This window comes from Haliotis rufescens, unplaced genomic scaffold (genome assembly GCF_023055435.1).
Source record: "Haliotis rufescens isolate VD_foot unplaced genomic scaffold, xgHalRufe1.0.p SCAF_2, whole genome shotgun sequence".
In the NCBI taxonomy this organism is placed as follows: Eukaryota; Metazoa; Mollusca; class Gastropoda; order Lepetellida; family Haliotidae; genus Haliotis; species Haliotis rufescens.
Window position 1 is genome coordinate 23,151,864 of NW_025963890.1, and position 25,086 is coordinate 23,176,949.

At 37.9% G+C, this 25,086-nt stretch overlaps 1 protein-coding gene across 8 annotated transcripts in view; it reads right to left on the reverse strand.

Annotated features, from left to right (window-relative positions):
* Window positions 1-25,086, reverse strand: part of LOC124146210 (caspase activity and apoptosis inhibitor 1-like) — a 228,174-nt gene that overhangs the window by 58,005 nt on the left and 145,083 nt on the right. For all 8 annotated transcript variants that reach the window (XM_046516394.2, XM_048399761.1, XM_046516393.2 and 5 more), the window contains one exon: window positions 19,609-19,674. In XM_046516394.2, coding sequence (XP_046372350.1) covers window positions 19,609-19,674 — 66 coding nt within the window. The remainder of the gene's footprint in view (window positions 1-19,608; window positions 19,675-25,086) is intronic.

A 25,086-nucleotide genomic window follows, 5' to 3' on the forward strand; every position in this document is an offset into this window, starting at 1 on the left:
TTTTTTAGAAACTTTCCTCCAAGACTGCAGTTAATATCCCTTATTTACATAGATGTTTAAAACATAATCCAGTTATCTTAATTAAATATCAGACTGAAAAGAAACAAAATGAAACAAATGTTGAGATATTAAACCACAGATCTAAACCCAGACATTTCCAATTTGAATAATATCATGTCTATTTTGAATTCTTATTTCAGTTCTTTGATAAAACCTAGACATGCTAAAACTATCTATTAGTGGTCAAAGTAGTATCTTATAACATCAAACAAAACCATATATTTGGTTTTAGAATTATCTACAAAAGCTGTCTTATAAAAAACTCAAAATGGCAGTATTCTTTTAATATTCTTTCTTTCACTAAGGCCAGATCAATGGTAATGACCCCAAAACTGGAACAATCTTTTAAGATGAAAGAAATACTTTGCTACATATGACAAATTCATGAAAATTTTGACAATGATATATTATCAGGATCAAAACCTAATTACAGTTGGCTGTCAGAGAAGCTATCCATTACAACACCGGCAATTGAGCTAGAGGTTGTAAGGAGAGGTGGCCGGTCATATAGCCCCTGGACATTCAGGACAGCCTATACCGCTTACCTAGTGTATTGGCATACATACACTCAGCCCGGAGGAGGAACGGAACTTTTGACTCCACCAATAAGTGGATGAGAGATGTCTCATGTACACAGGGATATATGACAATTGTTTGAGATGGGAAAGATAAGTACAAACATCTATCTGAATATAGGTGCTGCCATGTTTGACATCATGGCCATCCAAAATGTCAGACAGTGATGATGTCAAACCCAAACGGCCCCAAACACTTCAGAATATGTGAACAAAAAACATTAACGTATTTCTACTGTTTCTAAATATCCATTGGATTCTTATTCTAACATGTGGTACCAAAGCAATTTCATAGTTTGGCATCTTCCATCCCCAATTAACGTATCACTTCTTCCCTTGTCTAATACTGAAAATGCATGAACAATATAGCAATATACATTACATTCTATAAATGAGAGATGGAAGGGATTGGCAGGTGGCATGCTTTTCAAAATTCTAAATTAAAGTTATTTTAAGCCAAATTTAATATCATCATCATCATTGAAGGTTATCCATCCACCTTGACAGAAGAACAGGATTAGTTAAAGAACCAACTTCTCCTTCGTGAAGTGACAGAAAATGTAACTTCATATACAGTAATGGCAATACCATTGTTGGCTTCATGATGACAGGACCTCTATCATTGACATGTTGGGTGTGTTCTAGTCTGTTCAAATTTGTAACAAAACACGTCCTGCATCATGACCTGTAAGCAGCAACTCTGTAGCTCACCTGCTTTATGTGGTGGAGGGCTGGGCTACCTTCCGATACATGGGGAGGAACATGCTTGAAACTAGAGCAGTATCTATGACATTATGGGCTGCCTGGGAGCATGGTACAGCAAAAAGTAAATAGAAACTTGCCAGTCAATCCTGCATATTTGATGCAATCTAAAAAAGGCTCCCATAATCAAACCCTCTGCTTCATCCCCAAAGCAAGAAAAATTTGCTAAGGAATATGATTTTTGTATGGGACCCATAATTTTTGCCTTATAATCATTTATCAACAATCATGACTTGAAACTCTATGAAAGAAGTTTCCTCATACAACACATAATAAAGTCAAATGTATCACGTAGGAGATATTATCCCAATATTTTCATTTGACCTTCAGTATTTTTGCTTAGGAGTCATAATGACTAATAACGATCTTGGTCAATGAAAAGAGGTACAGATGAATTCTCCAATATTGGTGACCATAGAATAAATCTAAAATGAAGAGAGGGTCGGTTATTGCCAAACTGAATCCATGTTGGTCATGGGCACAGGTCATGGGCTACAGCCTACATGGTCTTAACAAACTACCACCTATTCAACCATGTTTGTTAAACAACCGGGAGTATCCTTTTCATACCCAATCATGTTGGTAACATTAATTGGAGCTTCCCCATCCTACAACCCTCACATAGATTACATTATTTGGAGCTTCTCCATCCTACCCCAACGACATCACATTGATGACATTAATGGGAGCTTCCCATCCTACCCCATCACACAGATGACATTATTTGGAGCTTCTCCATCCTACCCCATTACATAGATGACATTAATGGGAGCTTCTCCATCCTACCCCATTAAAGAGATGACATTAATGGGAGCTTTCCCATCCTACCGCATCACATAGATGACATTTTTTGGAGCTTCCCCATCCCAAAGATTATATTCTTGGGAGCTTTCCTATTCTTGCAAAAACCGTTCTGGATCAGCTTCTAAAAGAGCTATATTATAGTGAGACATGTGCCTAGTGCGTTTTATATCCAATGTCTGAAGCTTTGGAACCCAATGAGCTGATACTTTCTTTATTGACAAGTCCTGTGATAACGGATTGTACCCTCTCCTGGGAAATGCCTACTGAACTAGCAATATGACTCTCAGTCATTCGCCAGTCGGTCATCACCATCTTGTGGATTCTCTAGATCAGTTTTGGCGTTGTGACATGACAGGTCTCCTAGGGTATGCTTAAACTCTGCTGCCGGCCTCTTCACAGTGACATCGGAAGGGGCATCCGCAACTACTGTATATATGCCCGTAGATAAGCCGATCTCATAGATAAGCCAACTTGGTCCTTGAAATCTGTATCAAAATGTTATGTGCAGTAGCTAAGGTGGACCCCCCACCTGAAATGTCATCAGAAATAGAAAATCAACAAGTCCGTATAGAATTACACAAATTAATCATGTTGTTGCACAATCGGTAATAAAAAAAGTGTTTAATTGTATATCTGGACTCATGTTTGTAATCTACATTATCTTTTTTATTAATGTAAACCAAACTTTCATTCAATATTATTTACATTATTTTTGGTGTCTATCTTGTACTTATAACTTCCGTTTGCCCCATTCCATAAGAAGACTGACTCACCATTATTTACAGCAACCGTGATCATATTACTGCTATTGACACCTTGAAACTAAACTTGACAGAAAACGGATACATATATCATAACTGCCATACTTGACTCGTTAAAAGTAATATTTGTTGTAGTTTGACGATTCTATGTCAACATGTTGTTTCTGCAATGGAAACAGCGAGATCACACGAAACCTTAACAGTGATTTGTCAAATTGTTCCCTGCTAAAAGGTATCTGACAATACACAAAGTGCTACCGCATTACCCTGGTTATGGTTATCATTATTTTGGAGATATATAGAAAAACCTGCAATTGAAATAACACGATATCAGAATATCATTTTTGAAGTAAAATAGTAATTTAATTAACTATTTTTTCCAATGATTTTATCAAAATTACTTCTGTTATATTATTTGGAATGTTTTAATGTAATAACCGGTAGATTGGGCATACAGCAGATTGCTATTTCCGGCTTAGTTTATGAGACAATACACACGGTTATCTTTATCCCTGCATATAAAACAATGCCCAGCATAACAAGAAATACAATCAAAATGGTAAATCATCATGTCTAGTGATGTTTAATCGCAAATTTCACATTTTCATTGACAAAGTTTGTTATAGCATTGTTCATTCACCTATGAATACGATATGATGTAGTTTTGTTACCAACAGAAAAAGAGTTTGATGAAAGTGTAACCAATGCATAAGCCGACCCCTTTAAATAATATTCAAAACATGAAAAAAATCATATATTTTCAGAAAATACACATATACCCCCGCTCTTTTAGAATTTAGAAATATCTTACAACTTGGGAATTTAAAAAAATATATATATATATTATATGTACTATTGTATTTCATTTAATAAGGCTCTTCAAATTAATTCAGCAGTCTAAGGGTTAAGCATTTTAAACTGAATCACATTTTCACAAACTGAGTATCTTTCCTCAGTTGTGAGTGATCTGGAATTAATAAGTGATAATAAATTGTTTCACCCTTACTGATCAATGATGGGATCATAACTGGAGATAGAATGTTTTAACTCTTCATGCTTAAATATCATAACAGATTTAAGAAGCCTATCTGAATTCATAACTTCAATAGCTGTTTCACTTTGACAACAAAATATATATGCCGTAAGGTCATGAAATATAATCCGGCCAAAGAACGTATACACTTGAAAATTAGACTTGACCAAATCATCACAAACATTATCAAACCGTCACTATGGCTGAAAACAGTCGCTGAAACACTGCAAACTCAGGTCCAAAACACAACTATGATTCTTGTATCAAATACATCGCCATCGAATAAACCATTTTTTGTTTGTTTCATTTTTAACAACCATCAAGCATGGGTGTATACTTTCTTTTGCCTGGCACTTTAGGTCCTTATAGTACCAACCACAAATTTGTGTCAAACAACCACAGATCTCAAATCTATTGTAAGGTCTAACAAAACACTACAATCAAACTGTGATGACATAATCGCACATGATAAATTTCCAAAATCAAAAATGCATTCACAACAAAAAGAGACAAGATACATAGTGTTCTTTCACCATCACTGCAAAACTGACATTATGTTCCTTGAATGTGGAATTCACAACTGTAATACTTTAAGCTGTATTGTGTATGACCTTTCATGAAGGATGAAGTTCATGTGACAACATATGCTACATTGTGTTGTGTATTATATGGCAGGCGACTGCTTTGATCTCGTCTCAATCCATGATGGAATAAATGACAAAATCATCAGCAGGACAATATGTCAGGGCATGCATTACACTAAGCTTCAGATGATAGTAAAAGTAGTTGTCCATGATGTCGTTACCCTTACCAATAACCTAAACTTAACCTCATTCATTTCAATATGTCACAGTCAAGTTTTTGAAAGCTTAAGTTGTATCAGAAAGGCTCTTTACTTCAGTCAAAATAAAAACACCTCTATGATTCATTGTACTCTCGTATTCCACGTTCTGACCTTTCTAAAGTCCCATGATCATTTCAAATTTATATCCCCATTTTGCCAGCTTTTTTGCCTGAAATATCAAACTCAACACATTTCAGTAACCACTTGAAAACATTTCCCCAAGGATGGAATTCACTGAGCTAATTTTTCATCTTGATGTGCTGACCAGTTTAGAGGAAAAAAACATCCTCTAAATACTTACTGACGTTTTCAGTGACTTCTTGAGTCTGCAATTTGTTAATGCTGGAAGGTCTTCATGAAACTAAATACAGTGTAAGGTTAATTATCTGCATAGGAACAGTGCCCGTAGCCTTAGGACTTAATCAGTGGCCTTTAAATAGTTTGCATGATGAAGTTTAAGCTTAGGGCCACTCTTGTCAGTGATGACCACATCCTTACAGGCCTAGACAGAAAAAGAAAAAGTGGAAATAGTTTAGACTGCATCACAGTGGTTGTTCGCCTTTCAATTCTACCTTTGTCAGTGATTTTCACAAAGACGTCATCATATTGGATGTCTGCTGACAGGCGGGTGTCTCGACATGTTAGGCCTAAACATGTCTCAATGTCACAGCTTCATTGTTGGTGCCAGCATAGTGTTAAATACAGAAATGGCTTTTTCCTTCACGCTGGATGCAAGTATTTTGTGTCTGCCTCCCTGCAGTGATACATTTGCAGCTTCACAGACTAGAGACATTTCAGGTGAAATCTTAGTCTCAAGGGCACAAACAATACTGATAACTGGAATTCACATTTGTTACCATTAACACCAAACATAGCTTTTTCTATTTATATGCAAAAGTTCTTAAAATATTTATTTTCAGTTTGCCTATATGCTTTAGTGAAAGCTACTGCTGAATTTGATGTATGGGTTGGCAATTAAATGAAAAGGTGTTTGAGGCATCAAATATCTTCAGATATCAAAGACAACATTTAATCATATTCTATTTTCCAGAACCACCATAATCATGACTCTATAAAAGAACCTGAATGTTCTGATCCATTATCATTCATACAAAGTTATATCCTTCTAGGCCTTAATAGCAGGCCTTTAGACTTTAAATAATAAAATTACTAAAAACCATTAAAATATCCTACTGTCATTTGTCTGTAGCAAAACCACTGTTTACTGTCAGCAATACTTACAAGACATATTAGCTCAATTCATCAAGTGGTTGTTGAGAAAAAGTACACAAAACAACCTTTATAGCATCACCTACAATGGGTTTGCACTAATTTGCACTATGAGCCTTAAATATGTAACAACCAAAGACAGGCCTTGTGTCCATATGACCTGACAAATGTAACATCTACTTATAGACCTTGTGTGAAATCTCTGGAACCTGACATTTGTAAGATCTTCTGACAGACCTTGTGTGCAATCTTTTAGATCTGACATACATAACATAATCTGATAGACTTTGTGTGGAATCTCAAAGACCTGACATATATTACATCTATTGACAGACCTTAGTGGAATCTCAAAGACCTGACATGCCAAGCATCTACTGATAGACGTTGAGTGGAATCTCAAAGACCTGACATGTCAAGCATCTACTGACAGACCTTAGTGGAATCTCAAAGACCTGACATGTCAAGCATATACTGACAGACCTAAGTGGAATCTCAAAGACCTGACATGTCAAGCATCTACTGACAGACCTTAGTGGAATCTCAAAGACCTGACATGTCAAGCATATAACTGACAGACCTTAGTGGAATCTCAAAGACCTGACATGTCAAGCATCTACTGACAGACCTTAGTGGAATCTCAAAGACCTGACATGTCAAGCATATAACTGACAGACCTTAGTGGAATCTCAAAGACCTGACATGTCAAGCATATACTGACAGACCTAAGTGGAATCTCAAAGACCTGACACACACAAGATCTACAAGACCTGACATGTCAAACACATACTGACTGACCTTATGTGAAAACCATAGGATCTGACAAATGTAATCAATGAGAGAATTTGTTTAGTCTGTAGGGACTAACATTTGTAACAACTGAGGACATATTTTGTAAAAAATACAATATAAAACCTGATTCATTATCATCAAACCATTAATATACATTAATGAAATTTAACTTAATAAAAACTTAAAGCTCCCCTTCCACTGACCCAAAATAATATTATTGTTAGTTTACACATAGATATATCTATTACAGCAAGAATAATATTTTAGATTAAAATAAATATTTCTTTTCAATCAAAACTGATGTATATATGGCATACAAAAATAAACTTTGTGTGAAGTTGTTAATGCGAAAAAACTTGTTGTAACCAGTTGTGTTTATTTAAACTGTTAGTCATGCATTCCAGTTGGTTGGACATTGCAATACACTCCACATCTGTGCTTTAGTTTGGTGAACAGATTCAATATCATTTACTATAACATTTATATTATCACTTCAGTTGAATTATTTGCTTGTGTATTTATGCTAAATTAAATCAGAGAAAATATTTAATATCTATGCATCAAAGCTTACCATTCAAACGATAAAAGCATATGCATATAAGCAATGATTATGTTATTCAAACTTGTGCCAAACTGATGAACAATTTATATTTTTAAACATATATTATATTTTTTTGACTGAATAGGTTTATTGAAAAAGGAATGCTTGTATTTATACAAATTTAGATATTTCTTTGTTGAAAGTATGCAATATGTTGACACCTAATGAAATGAAAACAGAAAATGCAATATATATTTATAATACATTTCATTTTTTTATAGGTACTGTTCTATCTTTCCTTAAAAATCATGATAGCAACATTATTAAAATATGGCATTGTTTGTAGTTTCAAAAACTTGAAGTATCCAATCACTATACTGATAATTTGAAAAAGCTGAATACATAAAAAAACTGAAACACTGAATTAATTTTCATGTTTATATTCAAAAAGCTTATACAATGTACACTAAATTAAAACATGGAATATATATGTTAAGTATTGATTTTATACCTAAAAGTAAATCTGTCCTGTTCAAACATTTCATCAGCACTGTAATCAATACAACACCAAGGTGATGAATGCACTCAAAGGGGTTACAGCTGTTGCACAAGTTTAACTCAGAAGAAACATGTACGTGTTCCTTCAATCTAATGTGAAAACAATGTCCTCAATCACTCTAAAACTACTTGGGAACTTAGGACTATCAACCAACTTCAATGGGTATATACATTATTTCTTTAATGAACCCTTATGTTAATATGGTTGAATTCAGTAGACTGAACAACTTCTTCACTACAGTAATAGGCTTGTTGTCCCTGAAATGTTTGACAGATGGCAAGGCCTTTTGAAGAGACTGGATATAATACTTCCAAGACGTAATAAACTTTGGATAAAAGTACTCACATTTAGATGATTATATCACAGAAGGTGATACATTCACATTATTACATATATACAGATGGTGCTTGTGAGTTGAAGTTCTATGAAAAAATCCTCAACCATCTACATAATGAAAAGAATTACAACATAATAATTTTGAAATACAATTAGTGCTAGCATTTAGCTCACCTGACTCACTAGAACAGCTGCCCGCCTTCCACAAAACAATCTTAGCACTATGATGGTCGTAAGCCTACGTTAAAGTGTGTGAGTTATGATCACCTTTGTGGAACGGGTCCCAGGACATTAAATTTGGTTTAATTTAGGTAACATGCCAGCCATCTGAAATAAACAGATGAGCAATGACCTTGTTAGTCCTTAATCCATTAAGCAAGGAGAGCTAAATATGTTTTAGTGTTGAAATAGTTAGCATGCTGAAGACAGTCTTTTCTATGAAGTGAGAAACAAGTAGTTCCTCCATTCATTTCAAAGAGTCAGAGTCTGATTCAAGATGTCACTCTGCTAAATTAGGCTAATGTAAGTGCTAGTGTTGCGACTGCCCCTTATGATCTGTCTAATATGATCATAAAAGTGTTTATATTTTAGGAAACTCATTGTGTTTGATTCAACAATAACAGCTATTGTTTGTTGTTGACCACCATTCTCAGCAATATTCAACCATATGACAATGGCCTGTAAATAATCAAGTTTGGACCAGATAAACCAATGTTACATACAATCAATCAAGTCACCAAGCCTGACCACACGATCAAGTCACCAGGTACAACAAGCATGGGTTGCTGGAGTCCTTTTCTAACAAGATCCCCAATGAGTGTGTGAGTTTATTGTTAACCAGTGTCGCACAGTGTTTGGATCATATTATGACATGTCAACTTACTGTGAAGAAAGGTGATGGAGATAACAAATGTTTTCCATTTTTGGTAAAAAAAACAGGTACTGACAAACCAGTTATCATAATTGGAGAGAATCTGAAACTGGAAACCATGAACAGCTAAGGGACACAACTCTGCACAGCAAGTTGCTGCACCTTAGTCCACTCCAGCCCACTAATGCCCCCTTTTGCCACAGTGGAACATTGTGATTGTGGATCAGAATAGGTCCCCATTTAGGAGCCTATACTAACACACCCCAGAAAATATATTTAAAACATTCACCTCAATCCGTCTGTCACCCTCTTCTGCACTCAATCAACCTTTACTCATCTCATTCTCAGCTCCAGATATTAATAGACTGGAGGTTTACCTCATAGCAAAATGTATATTTAATATATTAGTTTATTTCAGGGACCATATGTTTGTCTAATAAGAGCCAAGAAAATGAGGTTCTGTGATTTGCTGATTTCATGTCACTGTGCCCTGATGGCATAGATCAGACTCAATAATTTTCAGTCCGCTATGATATTGCTGGAATACTGATGACTGTAATATCAAACACTTACTACATTACTCCATGTAATGTATTCTCTGCAAAAAATCCAAAAATGACATACTTGACACATATGTCATACAATAAAAAGAACATGCACAGTGTCTAAATTGCAGAAAACAAGGGTCATGATTTGAAACTTGCCATGTGTTTCTTACAATTCAGCCCCCATGCAAGATGTATAGCTGGAAAACACGCAATCCTATGTCCCACACTTCAAGCCCTCATGGATCATGCCTAAACTGAACCACAGCCATAAATAAAGACAACACAAAGTGAAATGTACAGTCATCAATCTACATGTGTTATATGGCCAACAGACAAACTATACATTAGACAAATTGCAATTATCAGTGGAAACAACTCGGGTGACTGGTAACAGCTGTGGAAGGATAAGGTGAGCTACAAGATTGATCCGGGGGAAAGTAATGAACACAGATTTCAAACAAATCATAGTTTCAGGCAAATTGTCCATAAAAAACAACACTATCAGTCATGTGTTGTGCAACAGCTTTAGACACGGCAGTATAAGTTCCTGTTGAAAAGCGGAACCTTTCAATTATTTCATGACATGTTGTCCATCCCTGTATTTGCCACCTTCACCTAACAGCTAAAGCAACACTATGAAAGTAGGTTTCAACACCCGAACAGGTAACATTTTGTGTCATCCATACAATGATAATGTTCCGATAGCACTCAACTCAATCATATGATTCATTTGAAAGTAAATTCAAACTTTTCATTATTGCAAACTGTCTCCATTACACGTAGCAGATCCTGTTTTGATGTGTTGGCAATGCAGCTGTTACCAGCAACGATCATCACCTGTTCGTGGACAACTGGCTCACAGCTCTAGTTCGGAACTTAAATTAATGTAAATGAACACAGACTTGTCAAATCACATATCTGTCATTCCTATTTACAGATCACTTTATATGCTAAATGTAAAAATAACCTAACAGTTCTCATTCTCATTCATAGACATTGAAATTTAAACTGTGGTAATGCATATTTTTTGTTATAAGCTGTATCACAGGCTAAAAACATGAGATGTCATTCAGTTCTATTTCAATTCGAAGGAAAATACAGAGCAAAAAAACTGGAACATAGGATTGAGAGAATCTAATAAACTAGACTGATAACAAAAGTCAGCATTAGATTATGTGCTTTCTATTCTATCTTCTCTTGAAATTTTGTATTAGCTTCGAACTAATTTCATCTCAGATTTGAAATAACATTATTCTATCTCCTTGTCACACAAAATTAAATACAAGTGGCAGAAAATATCTCAAAAGCGATGTAAAGATGATTATAGAAACCTTTTACAATCTAAAACTGTGAAGATGAACAATTTAAACCCTTCTTCAAACTGTTTCATTTTGCAGTTAATTTTCCTTTTTTCAATTTCCCTCTTGAAAATCACTGAAAATTACATTTCAACTCTTCAAAATTGATGACTAAGTCTCGTTCTATCCCACATTAACTTTACAAATATCGGAAATGAAATATTATTCATGAGTCATTATAGCTTCAAGACAAACATTAAAATCATATTCAATTCAATTTAAGAAATTGAAAAACAAAAAACAAACATGGCCTGCAGAAGGAAGCAATTAAACGAATTAGAAACACAGTAAAAACAGGGCTTGTATTATTTCATTACTTTGCAACCACAATTAAAAACGTGCCTCGTGCCACAGGCTGGAAAACTCTCAGCAGATAAAAATCAAATTACAAAGCAGTGTAAAATCAAAGACAGCATTAATTCAACAATAGGGTACGCAATGCCTAAAATGAATTTGACCCCTGGAATCTATATTAAATGGCATTGTCTTTTTGCCTGTAGTCACATGCCCGAACATTGGACAAATATGTCTGCAGCTTATGCTACTGCAATATCTTGGGAACAAGGAATATCATCCCTGGCGGCAATCAGCTTGACACAAAGACAGTACACACATACAGGTTTGGTTTGATCCACCGCCTCAGATTGGCTTTCAAGTTCTATCCCTATCAATGTCTCATGACCCTAGCATGTTACATATCATATTTGATCCAAAAAGAGTTTGTGATAGTGAAATTGTGTCATTGCATTGTGTTTAGTTCTGAAAGTCCAAGGTAATATCGTGATTATTAGCTTCAGGGCACACTCAGGAAAATTATAGAAACTTTCCCTGGGCCAGTCTCTAATTATTTCGAGCTGTTTATCCTTTCAGTGGAGAAGAAAGGATTTAATCTCTCATTCCCCTCATTCAGTAGACTGCAGTTTGTTAAATTAACTTTAAATCTTTGGGCCCCTCAAATACATACTCTGCAGTCCTGATTACAGAATGCTCATGAGTGACTGATTACAACATACCATTGTTTTCTGAGACAGTGGTCCTGATAGAAAAACACATAAAGAGCTGCACTATGTAGGGGTCACATGACACTCCTGACATACCACCTACTGGTGCCATCGGTACCCTACAGTATAACAGTAATGGTCTGCCTAAAGAAAATGTCCTGGCATCCTAGACAATTTCTTTTTTTTCAATTTTGTCATGGATCATCATAAATAATATGGTAGCAGGTTAAAGATATCATATGACGCACATCTGGTGGAGTGCATACTATATAAGAACAATTTGATGCACATACTTTCAGAAGTGGTAACTAAGGTATCGGTATCATTTGGGCCTTGCGGTTTCTGACAAGATGAAGGAAATATAAAGGCGGGGAATGGGGTTTAATGTCGTGTCCAAGATTATTGCACTTATTTAGTGATGTGCATGCTCAGTGTGTGTGTGTGTGTGTGTGTGTGTGTGTGTGTGTGTGTGTGTGTGTGTGTGTGTGTGTGTGAGAGAGAGAGAGAGAGAGAGAGAGAGAGAGAGAGAGAGAGAGAGAGAGAGAGAGAGAGAGAGAGAGAGAGATCAGGACTAGCCCACTTAGATACCATACCACAGTTTAACATGAATACCCCACTCAGACACATTGACACATTATACTCCGAGACGACCAGTCCTTGTTTTAGCCCCCTAGCACAGAGTGCCAGACAAGGTAACAACAAATACCATCTTTGGACATCCTCTGGTATGTGATGGCCTGGTATTGAACCCGACAGATGCTCTACCACTAGAACACAAAAGCGTTCAGGAAATATAAAGAGTTACAATTGGCAGATAATGCGATATACCTTAAGTTTATATGAACCTTATGTTCAGGTGAGCTACAAATGAAAGATTTCATGTTCTTCCCAGTACTGCCCATACATACTATTTTGATACAACATCAATCAGTCTGTCAATTTGTGTATATTCATATGCTTCTTTCAAGTAAACATTAAACAATAGTTACCATTCTTTATAATTATACGTCATTGCCATAAATCCTGTATTTTGGCTGCTATCACACCATACTAAACTTTCAGATTTTCAACTGGGGTCCTCTTCACTGTCAACTATAGAAAATAGTTTTCCCGATGATAGCTCTTTTCGCAACATACAGCTCTTCTGTGCCTGAAGGTGGGAAAACCTCACTTCTTTCCAAACATTGGGGAGGTGGGAGGGAGTACTTCTGATGTTGTTTGTTTGTTGTCTCCAATCCCCAGAGATGTAATGCTTTGAACCATTTCCAGAGGACTTTAAAATCGTGAAGAGGAATAATCAGTCAATATGTGATACCTTCTTTAGAACTACCATTACATTGCTGATATCCCTATTTATGATTATCCCTGTACTTGGATATCATAATTTTATATACTTACTTTCAGTCTGTTCTACTGGTTTCGGACGTCACTTCTGGTCTAAATGACATCATTTCCTGATTATGACATGACTTCTAGTTCCTTTGACGTCACTTCTGATCAAAAGAAATCATTCTCTTCCTTTTGACCTCATTTCCGGTCCATATGACATCATTTATGACATCACTTCTGGTTATGACATCAGTTCCAGTCTCATTTCTCTTCTGATTGTGACGTCACTTCTGGTCATCCAGTTGATTCAACATGATAAATGGTCTCTCTAAGGATCTATCCTCTGTGGAAGAAAGGTGTACTCACCTTCTGAAGCTGTAGGTGAAAATTCCTCACCACCCCACCCAACCCTCTCTTTTCTTCCCGTAGAAGGGAGAAAAAACTACTGATTAATAATCACCTGTGCTGTGACAAAAGGACCTAATGAGTAAATCCCCTTAACAGCTTGAAATCAATTGTTCCAAGGGGAAAATGAAGTCCATGAGGCAATACTTGTTACTAGAGCTCTGATTTCATGGGCAGAAGATTATCTTAAGAGAGAAGGTGAGTCCTGGGCCTGATGATAAGTTTAGGCTATGGTGGCCTTATGCCATCCTGCTACTGTGGCCTTAGTCGGAATGAGTCTTACAAAATATAAATAATCTTTCTGACGTCAGCAATGGGGATCAATAGCAGCTAGATAGAACCCGAGAGTTCTTGTGGGGTGCAGAAGAAAGTCGGGAAGATCCACTATAGGTCCTAGTAATGGTGTACTGTCTGTGACTCAAGGGGCCTATCATAGCATCTTGGTTCTTAGCTACGAATTCCGGGAGAGAACAAGGTGATGGAAGACCAGTTGGTGGTATGAGTGAGACTCATGTTATCTAGTGCTTGTAGCTTAGAAACCCTAGCAGCAGTCGCCATGGCTAATAGGAAGACTGCTTTTTTGTTTTTTGAGTAATGTAGCAGAAGCGAGTGGTTCAAAGGAATCTGTTAGAAGAGCCGATAAAACCTCTCACAGGTTCCTTTTCGGGAAGGAACAAATGCATGAGTCTCTTTAAGATAGAATGACTGCCGATTAAAAGGCTGTTTTGTTTAGATAACTGAATGAAGAGCAGATAGATATCCCTCGATCGTCCCGTGACGAAACTAGTTATCCTGGCGAAGAGGTAGGATGAAGTCGGCAACCATAGGGATAGTAATGGCAACATTTCCTAATTCAGATCATTGTCGCCACTGGATAAACTCATCCCATCTATTTAGTCACCCCTCTAGAGGCAGATTCAGAGAATCCGGAGGCCTGCATTCTTTTAGCTCCCAGGCAGGGAGATTTAGGTTGGGAAGATTCTCGTAGACAAGGTCCGATCTAGGTTGGCGCAGAAGATCAGTATTAACCGGTATTGGGAGAGGATCTTCCATTAGTAGGGCAAGGAGTCTGGGAAACCAAGGTGTTTTGGGCCAGATTGGGGCAATTCGAATTAGATTTCGCAAGGTCAAATAAAAGCGAGGTTTCCATCATCTGAGAACTGGACTTGGTTCCTCCCTGTTTCTGTATATATGCAACTACTGTGGTGTTGTCTGTGGCGATAAGAACTGAGGAGTTGGTGAGGAAATCTTTACAATTCTGGAATGCATAGAATATAGCCCTCATCCCCCTGCAGTTGATATGGAGATCCTTCTCAAGCTCCTTCCATGAGTCCTGTATCTGGAGATCTGCCAGATGCGCTCCCCAGTCCAAGTCTGGGGCGTCTGTAAACGGATGATGTTTTGGCGGGGAAAAGGTGAGAAAGATACCCGTCATGACATGCCAGGTCAGGTCCAGGAGAGATGTTAATCTTCTGAGGAGGGACATCCACCAACTGATCGTACGAGTCGTAATGTCAGTGCATTGTCGATTATGAGATTTAGGGATGTAAAGCGATCTTCTGGAGAGCAGAGTAAGTCCTTTTGAAGAAGAAATCAGGCTCCAATGTAATTCAGATCCTGGACAGGGATGAGCTCTGATTTGGAAGGGTGAATGGGAAATCCCAGACAAGTCATAGGTGTCTCAGAAATGTCCGGTTTGGAGATACCGTATTTTCTTGAGTATAGTGCGCACCCAAGTATAAAGCACATCCCCCTCTAGCGGATTCAGTATTTTGAAAAAAATATATATATATTTAGAATATTATGCGCAGAAAAAAATTACACCGAACCCCTTCAGCGAATTCCAGTAAACGAACGGGTGATAAGAAACTTGGTCAGTACAAATTTGAAATTTGAGATAAAAAATCACCTGACATGTTGATTTACCGTTTAAATTGTATTTATCGCTCATGATCGCGAGAACAACATGTTGACATAGAATCATCAAAATACAACAAATATTACTTTTAACAAGTCAAAGTATGGCATTTATGATATATGTATCCATTCTCAGTCAACTTTCGAGAACTGTCTTGTTTTGCCGCCAGAAAATCATCCAGGTATCCATGTAAGCTGATTAAAATGGAGATGGGCACAGCTGATCACTGAACGGCCATGGAGCAATCGAGATTCTGAAGGGAAGGACCTGGAACTCATAGCAATGCCCATTCACTGCAAACCAAAGGTATTTCTGACATAAGGGATGAATCGGCATGAGGAGATAGGCGTCTTAAGGATCTGTGCTAAAGGCCAAATCTCCCTCACACACAGGAGATCTTAGCTTCCAGACACATTCCATCTGGAATTTTGGAGGAGGTATGAGAAAATCCTTGTTCGGGATGTTGAGGTCGATGATCATTCTCAATTATGTGGTATTCTTCTTCGGTACTAGGAATACTTGAGAATAAATGCCCTTTCTGATTCTTTGCCAGAATGGATATACTTCTTCCAGGGTGATTCACGGAAGGGAGCATATCGTGAATGATCTCTTGGTCTTTCAGATGCATCATGAGCTCTGGCTGCGAGGTTGATAGTAGATACTTTCTGCTGTGATCTTGTCTAACCTCATCTATGATCTTCCCAAGTTGATTGTCAAACACCACAGGGGACATGATAGGTTGACTCATCAACATCTTCTTGGCCTGTGAAGATACAGCCTTGGATTTGAGGTGAGAGCTGTTGGCGTTGTAGCCAAATAAATTGAGAACATGTCCATACCTCCATACTGAGAAGTTCCTGCTGCATTTTGACGATTGCATCTAAAAGCATGTGGATAAGTGCTACTTGATCTACCCGAATAGGTACGGTGGTGTCCACCGGGACCTCGTCACAATCTGGTAGTGGTGGAGGGATGGCATGACGAACTCCTGCAACAAACCAATTAATATAGGAGCCGATGTCCATGGAGTATTTTTTGGCAGTGGATAGGTCATTGACACTATTAGCAGGTTGAGATAAGGTTGAAAAAGATTATGGTCCAATTCTAGAGTCTCTGGGAACGGTGACTCATGTGTCGGATACAATTTTTTCTCCAAGTTAGGGAGAGGCAGTCTGTCATCATGTTGAAGTTTTTGAAGATTGTCTGAGGCACATTCAATAATCCCTTGCACATAACTTGGCCATGGGAATAGTCTGGTGGACGTGGGATGTTACTGGGGTGTGACAGCCTGCATATTATGTCATTAGTGATGGAACAGATTGGTCTGTACAGGGAGCTAAGCTTGGCATCTAATGGAAGAGAGTGTCCAGTAAATCCACAAAAGATAAAGGCATGCCAAATTCCCGCAGTCGAGAAGTTTTAACATTCTGACATACTTCCTCAACTTCCGGTTCAGATTCAGAAGGGATGTGGGAGGCCGTTATATGCTGGTCATCTAAATGGTTAGAGTCTAGGCAGATAAGCGGATCCACATAATGCCCATGCTGGTCATCGTCTGATGGTGTCCATGACTCTGGCAATATCTGTCCACATCATGCCGTCCCCAGTGCTGTCCTTAGTGGCTAGTCCCGTTACTGGTTGATAATACAAGTGGCAGGTGAAGGCACCATACGGTGCGTAGAGCGTAGAGTCTATGTCGTCCACACAGAAGATGGATGGTGGTAAACCTGACTCCTTAACAATGGGCAGTCCATAAGAGAACCATGAGATGGCTTCTCTTCTGGATTAGTCAGACGGTTGGTAGAGCCGTGCAGGGAAATGAATGGTCTTGCTACCCGTGAGGGTAAAGTTGACGGCAGTTTGGAGATGGACGGTCAGTTGGTGGCTGGACTTCCGGTGGCCGTAAGTGGCTGACATCATGAGAGAGAGAGATTGTCCTCTGTACAGGTTGATTTTCTGCACTTCCAACACTCTAAGTGTGACAAGTCGACTGAGGAGGGGAGGATACCATCGTGGAGAGATCGAAAGATAAAACTTATGCAACTAATACTTAGGAATCAAAGTCCATAAAACTACTGATACATTAGTAGGATTAAGAAAGAAACTTACCCTATTTTCTTGAGTATAGTGCAGACATTTTTTTCTCAAAAAACCAAAGCTGTGTAGAAGGGGGTGGACATTATACAAGCCATAATAAGTTTTGATGTTTTTTCCCCCAACATAAAGACATTACTGTGAGCACTTAACACACATCTTTCAATATTGTTTAAATTAATTTAGCGAAATAGTGTGTGAAGTGATAGGTAGATCGGACAACTCACCGTTATTTACAGCAACCACTATTGACACCTTGAAATGAACTTTAGTTGACAGAAGTTGGATATATATATCATAAATGCCATACTTTGACTCGTTAAAAGTCATTTTTTTTGCATTTTGCCAATTCTATGTCAATATATAGTTCTCGCGATCATAAGCGCAGGCGCCTCGACAGTGACTGGTCAAATTAGTCCATGCTGGGAATAGTGATCAGCTGCACAGAAGTGCTATGCTTATGGTTATTATTATTTTAAATATATTTAGTAAAAGCTGCAACTAAAATAACATGATATTGGAATAAATTATTCCTGATAAAATAATAGTTTCAAATACATTTTTTCCGATCATTGCATCAAAATTCTTCAAAGTTATATCATTGGGTAAGTATTAACCAAATCAGAAAACGTGCACAGCTGATTGCTGTTTCCAGCTTAGTTTATGAGAAAATACACATGGTAATCTTAATCTCTGCATGTAAAACAATGTCTTGCAGAACAGCAAAACACCGTACACTTTGAAACGGTAAATCAACATGTCTGGCGATTTTTTATCTCATATTTGAAATTTGTATTGATCAAGTTTCTTATCACCCGTTTGTTTACCTGAATTTGCTGAAGGCGTAAGATGTAATTTGTTTCTGCACATAATACTCTTTTTTCCAAAATACTGAATCCCCTAGAGGGGGTTTGCATTATGCTTGGGTGCGCACTATACTCAGGAAAATATGGTATACTTAAAAGTATAAGAATGGTGTGACTACAGGTAAGTGCTTGAGAAATACGGAGACGTGTAGACTCCAGCACTCACAGGAAAGAAGGGAGGTTTTCCCATCTTCACGCACAGAAGAGCTGTAAGCTGCTAAAGTGCCATGGCAGGAACAACTATTTTCTATAGTTGACAGTGAAGAGGACCCCAGTTGAAAAATCTGAAAGTTTAGTATGGTGTGATTGCAGCCAAAATACAGGATTTATGGCAATGACGTAATAGAGGTAGAGTATCGCAAGAATTAACATTGTTTTTAGAGGCACTTTTCTATACATCGGGAACAGAAGAAATGAGTAATGGCTATAGTACTCTAAGTAAGATCTTGAGTATTGGGTGTCATACTGATGTGTTCACTCTTCCACATGAAGAATGCCTCCATTTAAATGCCGTTAAGTTTCCTTTGGAAGGACAACGACAACAGCATCTGACAGGATTGATGATACAAGAAGGTGTAGTGGGGGACAACATGAGTAACAGATCAGGAAATATATACGTGGCTCTCCAATTATTCTGCAAAATATTGATGCTTGGCATTGCGATTTATATTGCAACACTCGACAGTACCATATGATGATGTATCGTTGCCCATCTAACATACACACTGAGTGATCAGGGTTTTACACCTCTCTTCTCAAGTTAACAGCTACAATGTACTGCACTAATAGTACATGTGAGGAATCACACACTTCGATCTTAGACGAACAAGAGCTTTGATCACCTATTGGGTAACCAACAACCATTGTCTGGCACACAGGATGGAAATAAATCTTCATGACAACCTTAACTTCATGTTAACATACCTGCAGCCCCTTCATTCGAGGTTTCATCATCTGTGCCTGAAGAAGATATAGCTGCAGGATCGTCACCTGAAACAATAAGCACCATTGTAATGATTCACCTGCTGAATAACCCCATCAACCAATGATCAAGTACATTTCCCAGTCACCATTTTAAATGCTAAGTAAAAATGTCTCACTGATCACAACAATATTAAACCATTTTGATTTTCAATGTTTAACCCAATGCATTGCTCAAAATGTGCTGAAGTAGACTTGAGAAACAGTTTATTTTAATGTATGCCCTGACATGAATTTTTTTTTGGAAAACAAGATATTACTTAAAAGTAAGAAACATCCCAATATACACTAAAAACAAAATAACACTGAAGATATAAAATATGGTAACATATGTTGCTATAACTGTAAGTTTTCAGGTATAGTCAATCAGTGGGATTCCCATTTGAGCTTCACTGCTCCAAAAGTGGCTAAATTGTGACAAAAGGCTTATCACAGCACAGAGGCCAACATTTTGAGCATTGTTACCATGGCAGCCACAATGACATTTGATTGTATCAAGATCGTACACCATAAGGTCATCATTGATGATATCTTGATGGGGAAGGTTGAGGTTCTTTATTTAAGAGGATCTTTTGCAAGGATCTTACAAAGAATAGATGGGCAGATGACACACCATAGCATAAGGTTGTCTGATGATTTTATCATCTATCTTTGAAAACCCAAATAAATTGAACTTTCAAGAGATCCAAATTCATTCGCTTTAGATGTAGACCTGCATGATGCTGATTCTTCAGTCTGAGACTTCGAAGAGTATTCTGAAGAGCATTTTTTATACACTTTAACATAATTACCTTATCTGAAAGTGGAAAATCAGACATGAAAAAATCCCACTGCTGCTAGTATGTCATATTTTGTCTGAGAGACAATTAGGTCTTCAATGACCTTTTAAGGACCATTGCGGATCTGATTAGAATCATTAGTGAGTGAGTATGGTTTTACATCGCTTTTAGCAATATTTCAGTAATATCACAACAGGAGAATCATTAGTAGATAGGTAGGTAAAAGGATATGCACAGTGTCTTGGAAGGTTAGCAAAGCCTTTCAGTTAACAGTTACAGCTCTCAGCTCACTTAATTGAGCTTGGTCTATTTTGCTATCAACATATTACAAACAATGATATTTCAGGATTTCACTATAGGCCACATACAATTCCACCTGGATAGAGTGTGTACAACATGATGCCTGCTTTTGCACAAGTTACTTCATTTTTAAAGAGACATTAGAAATACACATAATTTGAAGAAGAATGAAAACAAAGACATTGAACAATTGTATAAGGTAATGACTGCACCAGGTTGTTTTGTGCTGTGTGATAGGATGGACTGGTCCCTGTGCTGGACCATGGGAATAACACAAACTGAATGTTTTCCTGCTGCATCATATCAGTATTCACAGTATCCGTAAAAAGAGAGAAGATATGAAGGAGGCAATCAATAAGCAAAGGCCACTATTGGGGTACACCATCACACTAATACAGCTAAGCCATAAAGTGGTCACATCTTACTTTCTTTATTAACCAACCTCAGAAATTCCTGTCAGCAATGTTTCAACCATACCAAGCCAGTGGACACTGGAAATGGGCTTCACACATTGCACCCTTGTAGGGAATTGAAACCAGGTCTTCAGCATGATCAGTCAATGCTTTAACCACAGGACTACCCCGCTGCCCCTCTCCTCACAATGCACAACCTTCTCTACCTAATATGTGAACTATAACGAGTATATTTTACACCACTTTTAGCAATATCCCCTGGAATATAACCATTGGGAAACCCAGCAATGGGCATGTGAAATATTATTACCAAAGTTTTGAAAATATTCAGTAAGGATGGTTGCAAGCGCCAACACTGGCCAAGACCAGCAAATTGCTGACATGCTATTCCTTGAAATGGCAAGCTACCGGGTGCACTACATGTATAAAATACAAAAAAACAATGTGGAAGTGGAAAGGGACATACAATAGGATGCCTGCAAAATGTAATCTGATGACAGGAGGCAAATGTCAAATTACCTTATTTTATAATAAAACCTTGTCTATAATGAAGAATACCCATGGAACATTTAATTTATCAGAATGTATGAACCATTCTACAAACAGAACAAAGTCACAGCCAAGCAACTATGAACACTTTCATTTATTTACACAAAATAGTTGCCAAAGTTTCCATTGTTGGTCAGCGAATGCATATTTTTCAAGTCTGAAATACATGCCGGTGATAAAGCCGTATCTCATTACTCTTTATAACAATGTTCATTTCCGAAATTGACAAGAGATTAGTGCAAATATATTGCACTGTAATCACAGCAGTCATTCAAATTGAAAACAGATAAAGCTGAAGATAAAATCACTTGGACAGTTCAAAATAATCTCCAAAAGACATTTGGGTAACTGCAGTAATGGCTCAAATGATGTCTTTATGCGGTGGAACAGAAAAAAAGAAATGGTATTTATTTATCATGCGATCTGCATGCCAGCATGGAAGTAAGAAGGAGATAATTTGAAAATGATGTGCAATGTATATGAACATCGTTGTAGGCAGTTTCAGACAACAGGACGAGAAATCTGATGATCATAAAGTGCAAAAGAAATTGAGGATGTCTGATGGTTCATATCATTTAACTTTTTCTAAGAGAAGTATTCCTAAATTCTTTACAATATAAGTTAAGTGTCTAAATGAAAAAAAGAAAGGGATTGGAGTGCATTTTATTGCAATGAATGCACTTGTCTACTATCACACACAATTTACACCACTGAGGCATATCAGCAAATCATTCACTATGATTATTCACTATGTTAGCAGTTTCACAAAAAGTAATAATAATTGTATTATTTTATTTTAAATATTTTAACTACATATGATAAAATGTTTATAGGAAAACATGATAATATTAATATGTGAGCATCGTATTTTATTTGCAAATCTTTACGAAAGTGCACATTTACGCATTTCCTTTAATTTCTAATAAGCAGCGATATTCCATCGATGATGTCATACAGTGCTATGATGTCATACCCCCATTCCACTAGGTGGCGATCCACGGTGATCTACGCGATCTGAAGGAGCACCATAGATCACCATATAATGAGGCGATTTTGGGGTACTTGTGATCCGATTGCGATCAGATAGCGATCCAATAGCGATCTATGTGATCCGATAGCGACTTGATGGCGCTTGATCGCCACCCAACCACCCCAAAATGTGGCGATCTTGCACGATCAGTTCCGGCTCCATTCGCGATCCGATGTGATCATGGTGCGCTCCAATGGCGCTCTATTGGCGATCCGATGGCGATCATTGTGATCTATGGCGCTCTTCTCTGATCCGATAGCGATCGAGTGCGACCTATGAAGATCCGTTAGAGCTCAAGTAGCGCTCTAGGCAATCCGATTGCGACCTGATCTCCGCAAAGGGGCCCGATCCTATAAAAACCTGTGGCGTTCAGCCGCGCTCTTCAGTTCTGTGCTTGGCAGCAGACGGGTATCACCATGAACCATAGACATGCTGCCATATTACTAGTGATTTACAATCTCGTGAACCATGCCATCGTGAACCAGCAGATTGCTATTCTGGCCCAGCAGCCTCGAAGAAGAAGGAGAAGGAAGGCTTTTTGGGTGAGACCCTGAAGCGCCATTGGAGCGCCACCGAGCGCCACAGGGTGGCGATCCAAATCGTGAACCAAACAGTGAAGCACAATCAGAGCGCCATTGGAGCGCAATCGGAGCGCCAATGCATCTCCGAGGAGCGCCATCAGATCGCCATGGAGCGCCGAAGATCGGTAGGCCAGCTTTTGTGGCGATCGGCGGCACTCTATGGTGATCCGATAGCGCTCCGATTGCGACCTTGGCGATCAAGTAGCGCTCCGATGGCGATCTAGGTGATCAATTAGCGCTCCGATGGCGATCTAGGCGATCAATTAGCGATCTGATGGCGCTCTGGGCGGAGCACCACGGATCTTTGTGCAGGGGAGTCAACCGGCGGCGACCTTGGCGATCATGGAGATTAGTTAGCGATCTGTTAGCGATCCGTTAGCGCTTTTGGCGATCTTGGCGCTCTATATGGCTCTCTATGGCACTCTCACGGAGCGCCGTGGATCGCCGCCTAGTGGAATAGGGGTATCAGGCAAAAATGTTACAATGCAGTGATGTCATTTCAAAGTACTATTATTTCAGCAGTATTCCCATCATCCTCATAAATGTCTTATTTTAATACCTATAATGCCATATGTTTGACGATTCTCACTTGCTTCACCTTCATAACCTCAATAGGTTGACTTACACTGTGTTGTTAGATCACTCCCATATCAGGGAATATAGGTCACCAGCAACCTGTTTGCAGGAAGAGGCCACTAAATGAATCAGGTGGACAGGCTCGGTGGCTTGGTTGATTGTATGTCATCTTATACCAATTGCATGCATCGTTGCTCATGATGTTAATCATGAGTTTGTCTGGTCCAGATTTGATTATTTATAGCTGGAATATTGCTATGTTAAACAACATCAAAACAAAAACTTACACAACGTTTGAGTTGCACAATGATTACAAAGTCGTTCCATGAAACATTTTTAAAGAGTGTCAATGATCAAACAGAAGATAAGTTATTCAAGTATTTATCTATTAGTGAAGGGAAAATGGAGATCTTCAAACAATTTTGGGGGGCAAATATCCTGCTTTCATTACTTTTCACATGATGCAGATGCAGCTTTTACTAAGACATTTGACCTGGGTTGTCCTCTAGATGATATCCGACATTATGAGGTGGACATGTGTGTGATCAAATTAATGCCATAACAGGTTTGATTGTTATTGCTAAAGTAGATCACAGAAAAAGTTCTGGCGCCACAGATCTCTCCATGCCCTGATGGGCCAATGGCTATTCAAAGAATCATACAACTTATGTGCAACAAAAAATATTATCTATATGACATTAGCTGTTAGGTGGGATATGACATCTTTCATAAAACCATGGTCATAGGCTAGAAATATCTGCTTCAGGAATGTTTCCCTGCAAATTAGTGCATGTTTTTCACTCAAAACACCAGAAGTACTACAAATAGTTAATCTCAAAACACAAAGATGTTTTGAAAAGGTGACTATTAGATGTTTTTTCTTAATTTTTTATTATTATGGGTATCAAATAAATCCATACCAACTGAAGACACTCAGCACAGAGTGGACTAAAGCTTCCAGTTAAACAACAGAACGCAGTACTTCACTCTTCCAAGCATTTAACACACAATTCAGCATAAAAAAACATCTGTCAATTTTCCAAGTCAGTTAGCAGAATCCTCAAATGTATCATTAAATTTCCCCACACTGACCCAACTCAAAGCAGCATTGAGACAATTCAGAGCAACATTAAGACTTTTCATTGTTGTAAAACTGCAAATAAATCAATAAAATCAATATATGGATTTTTTTG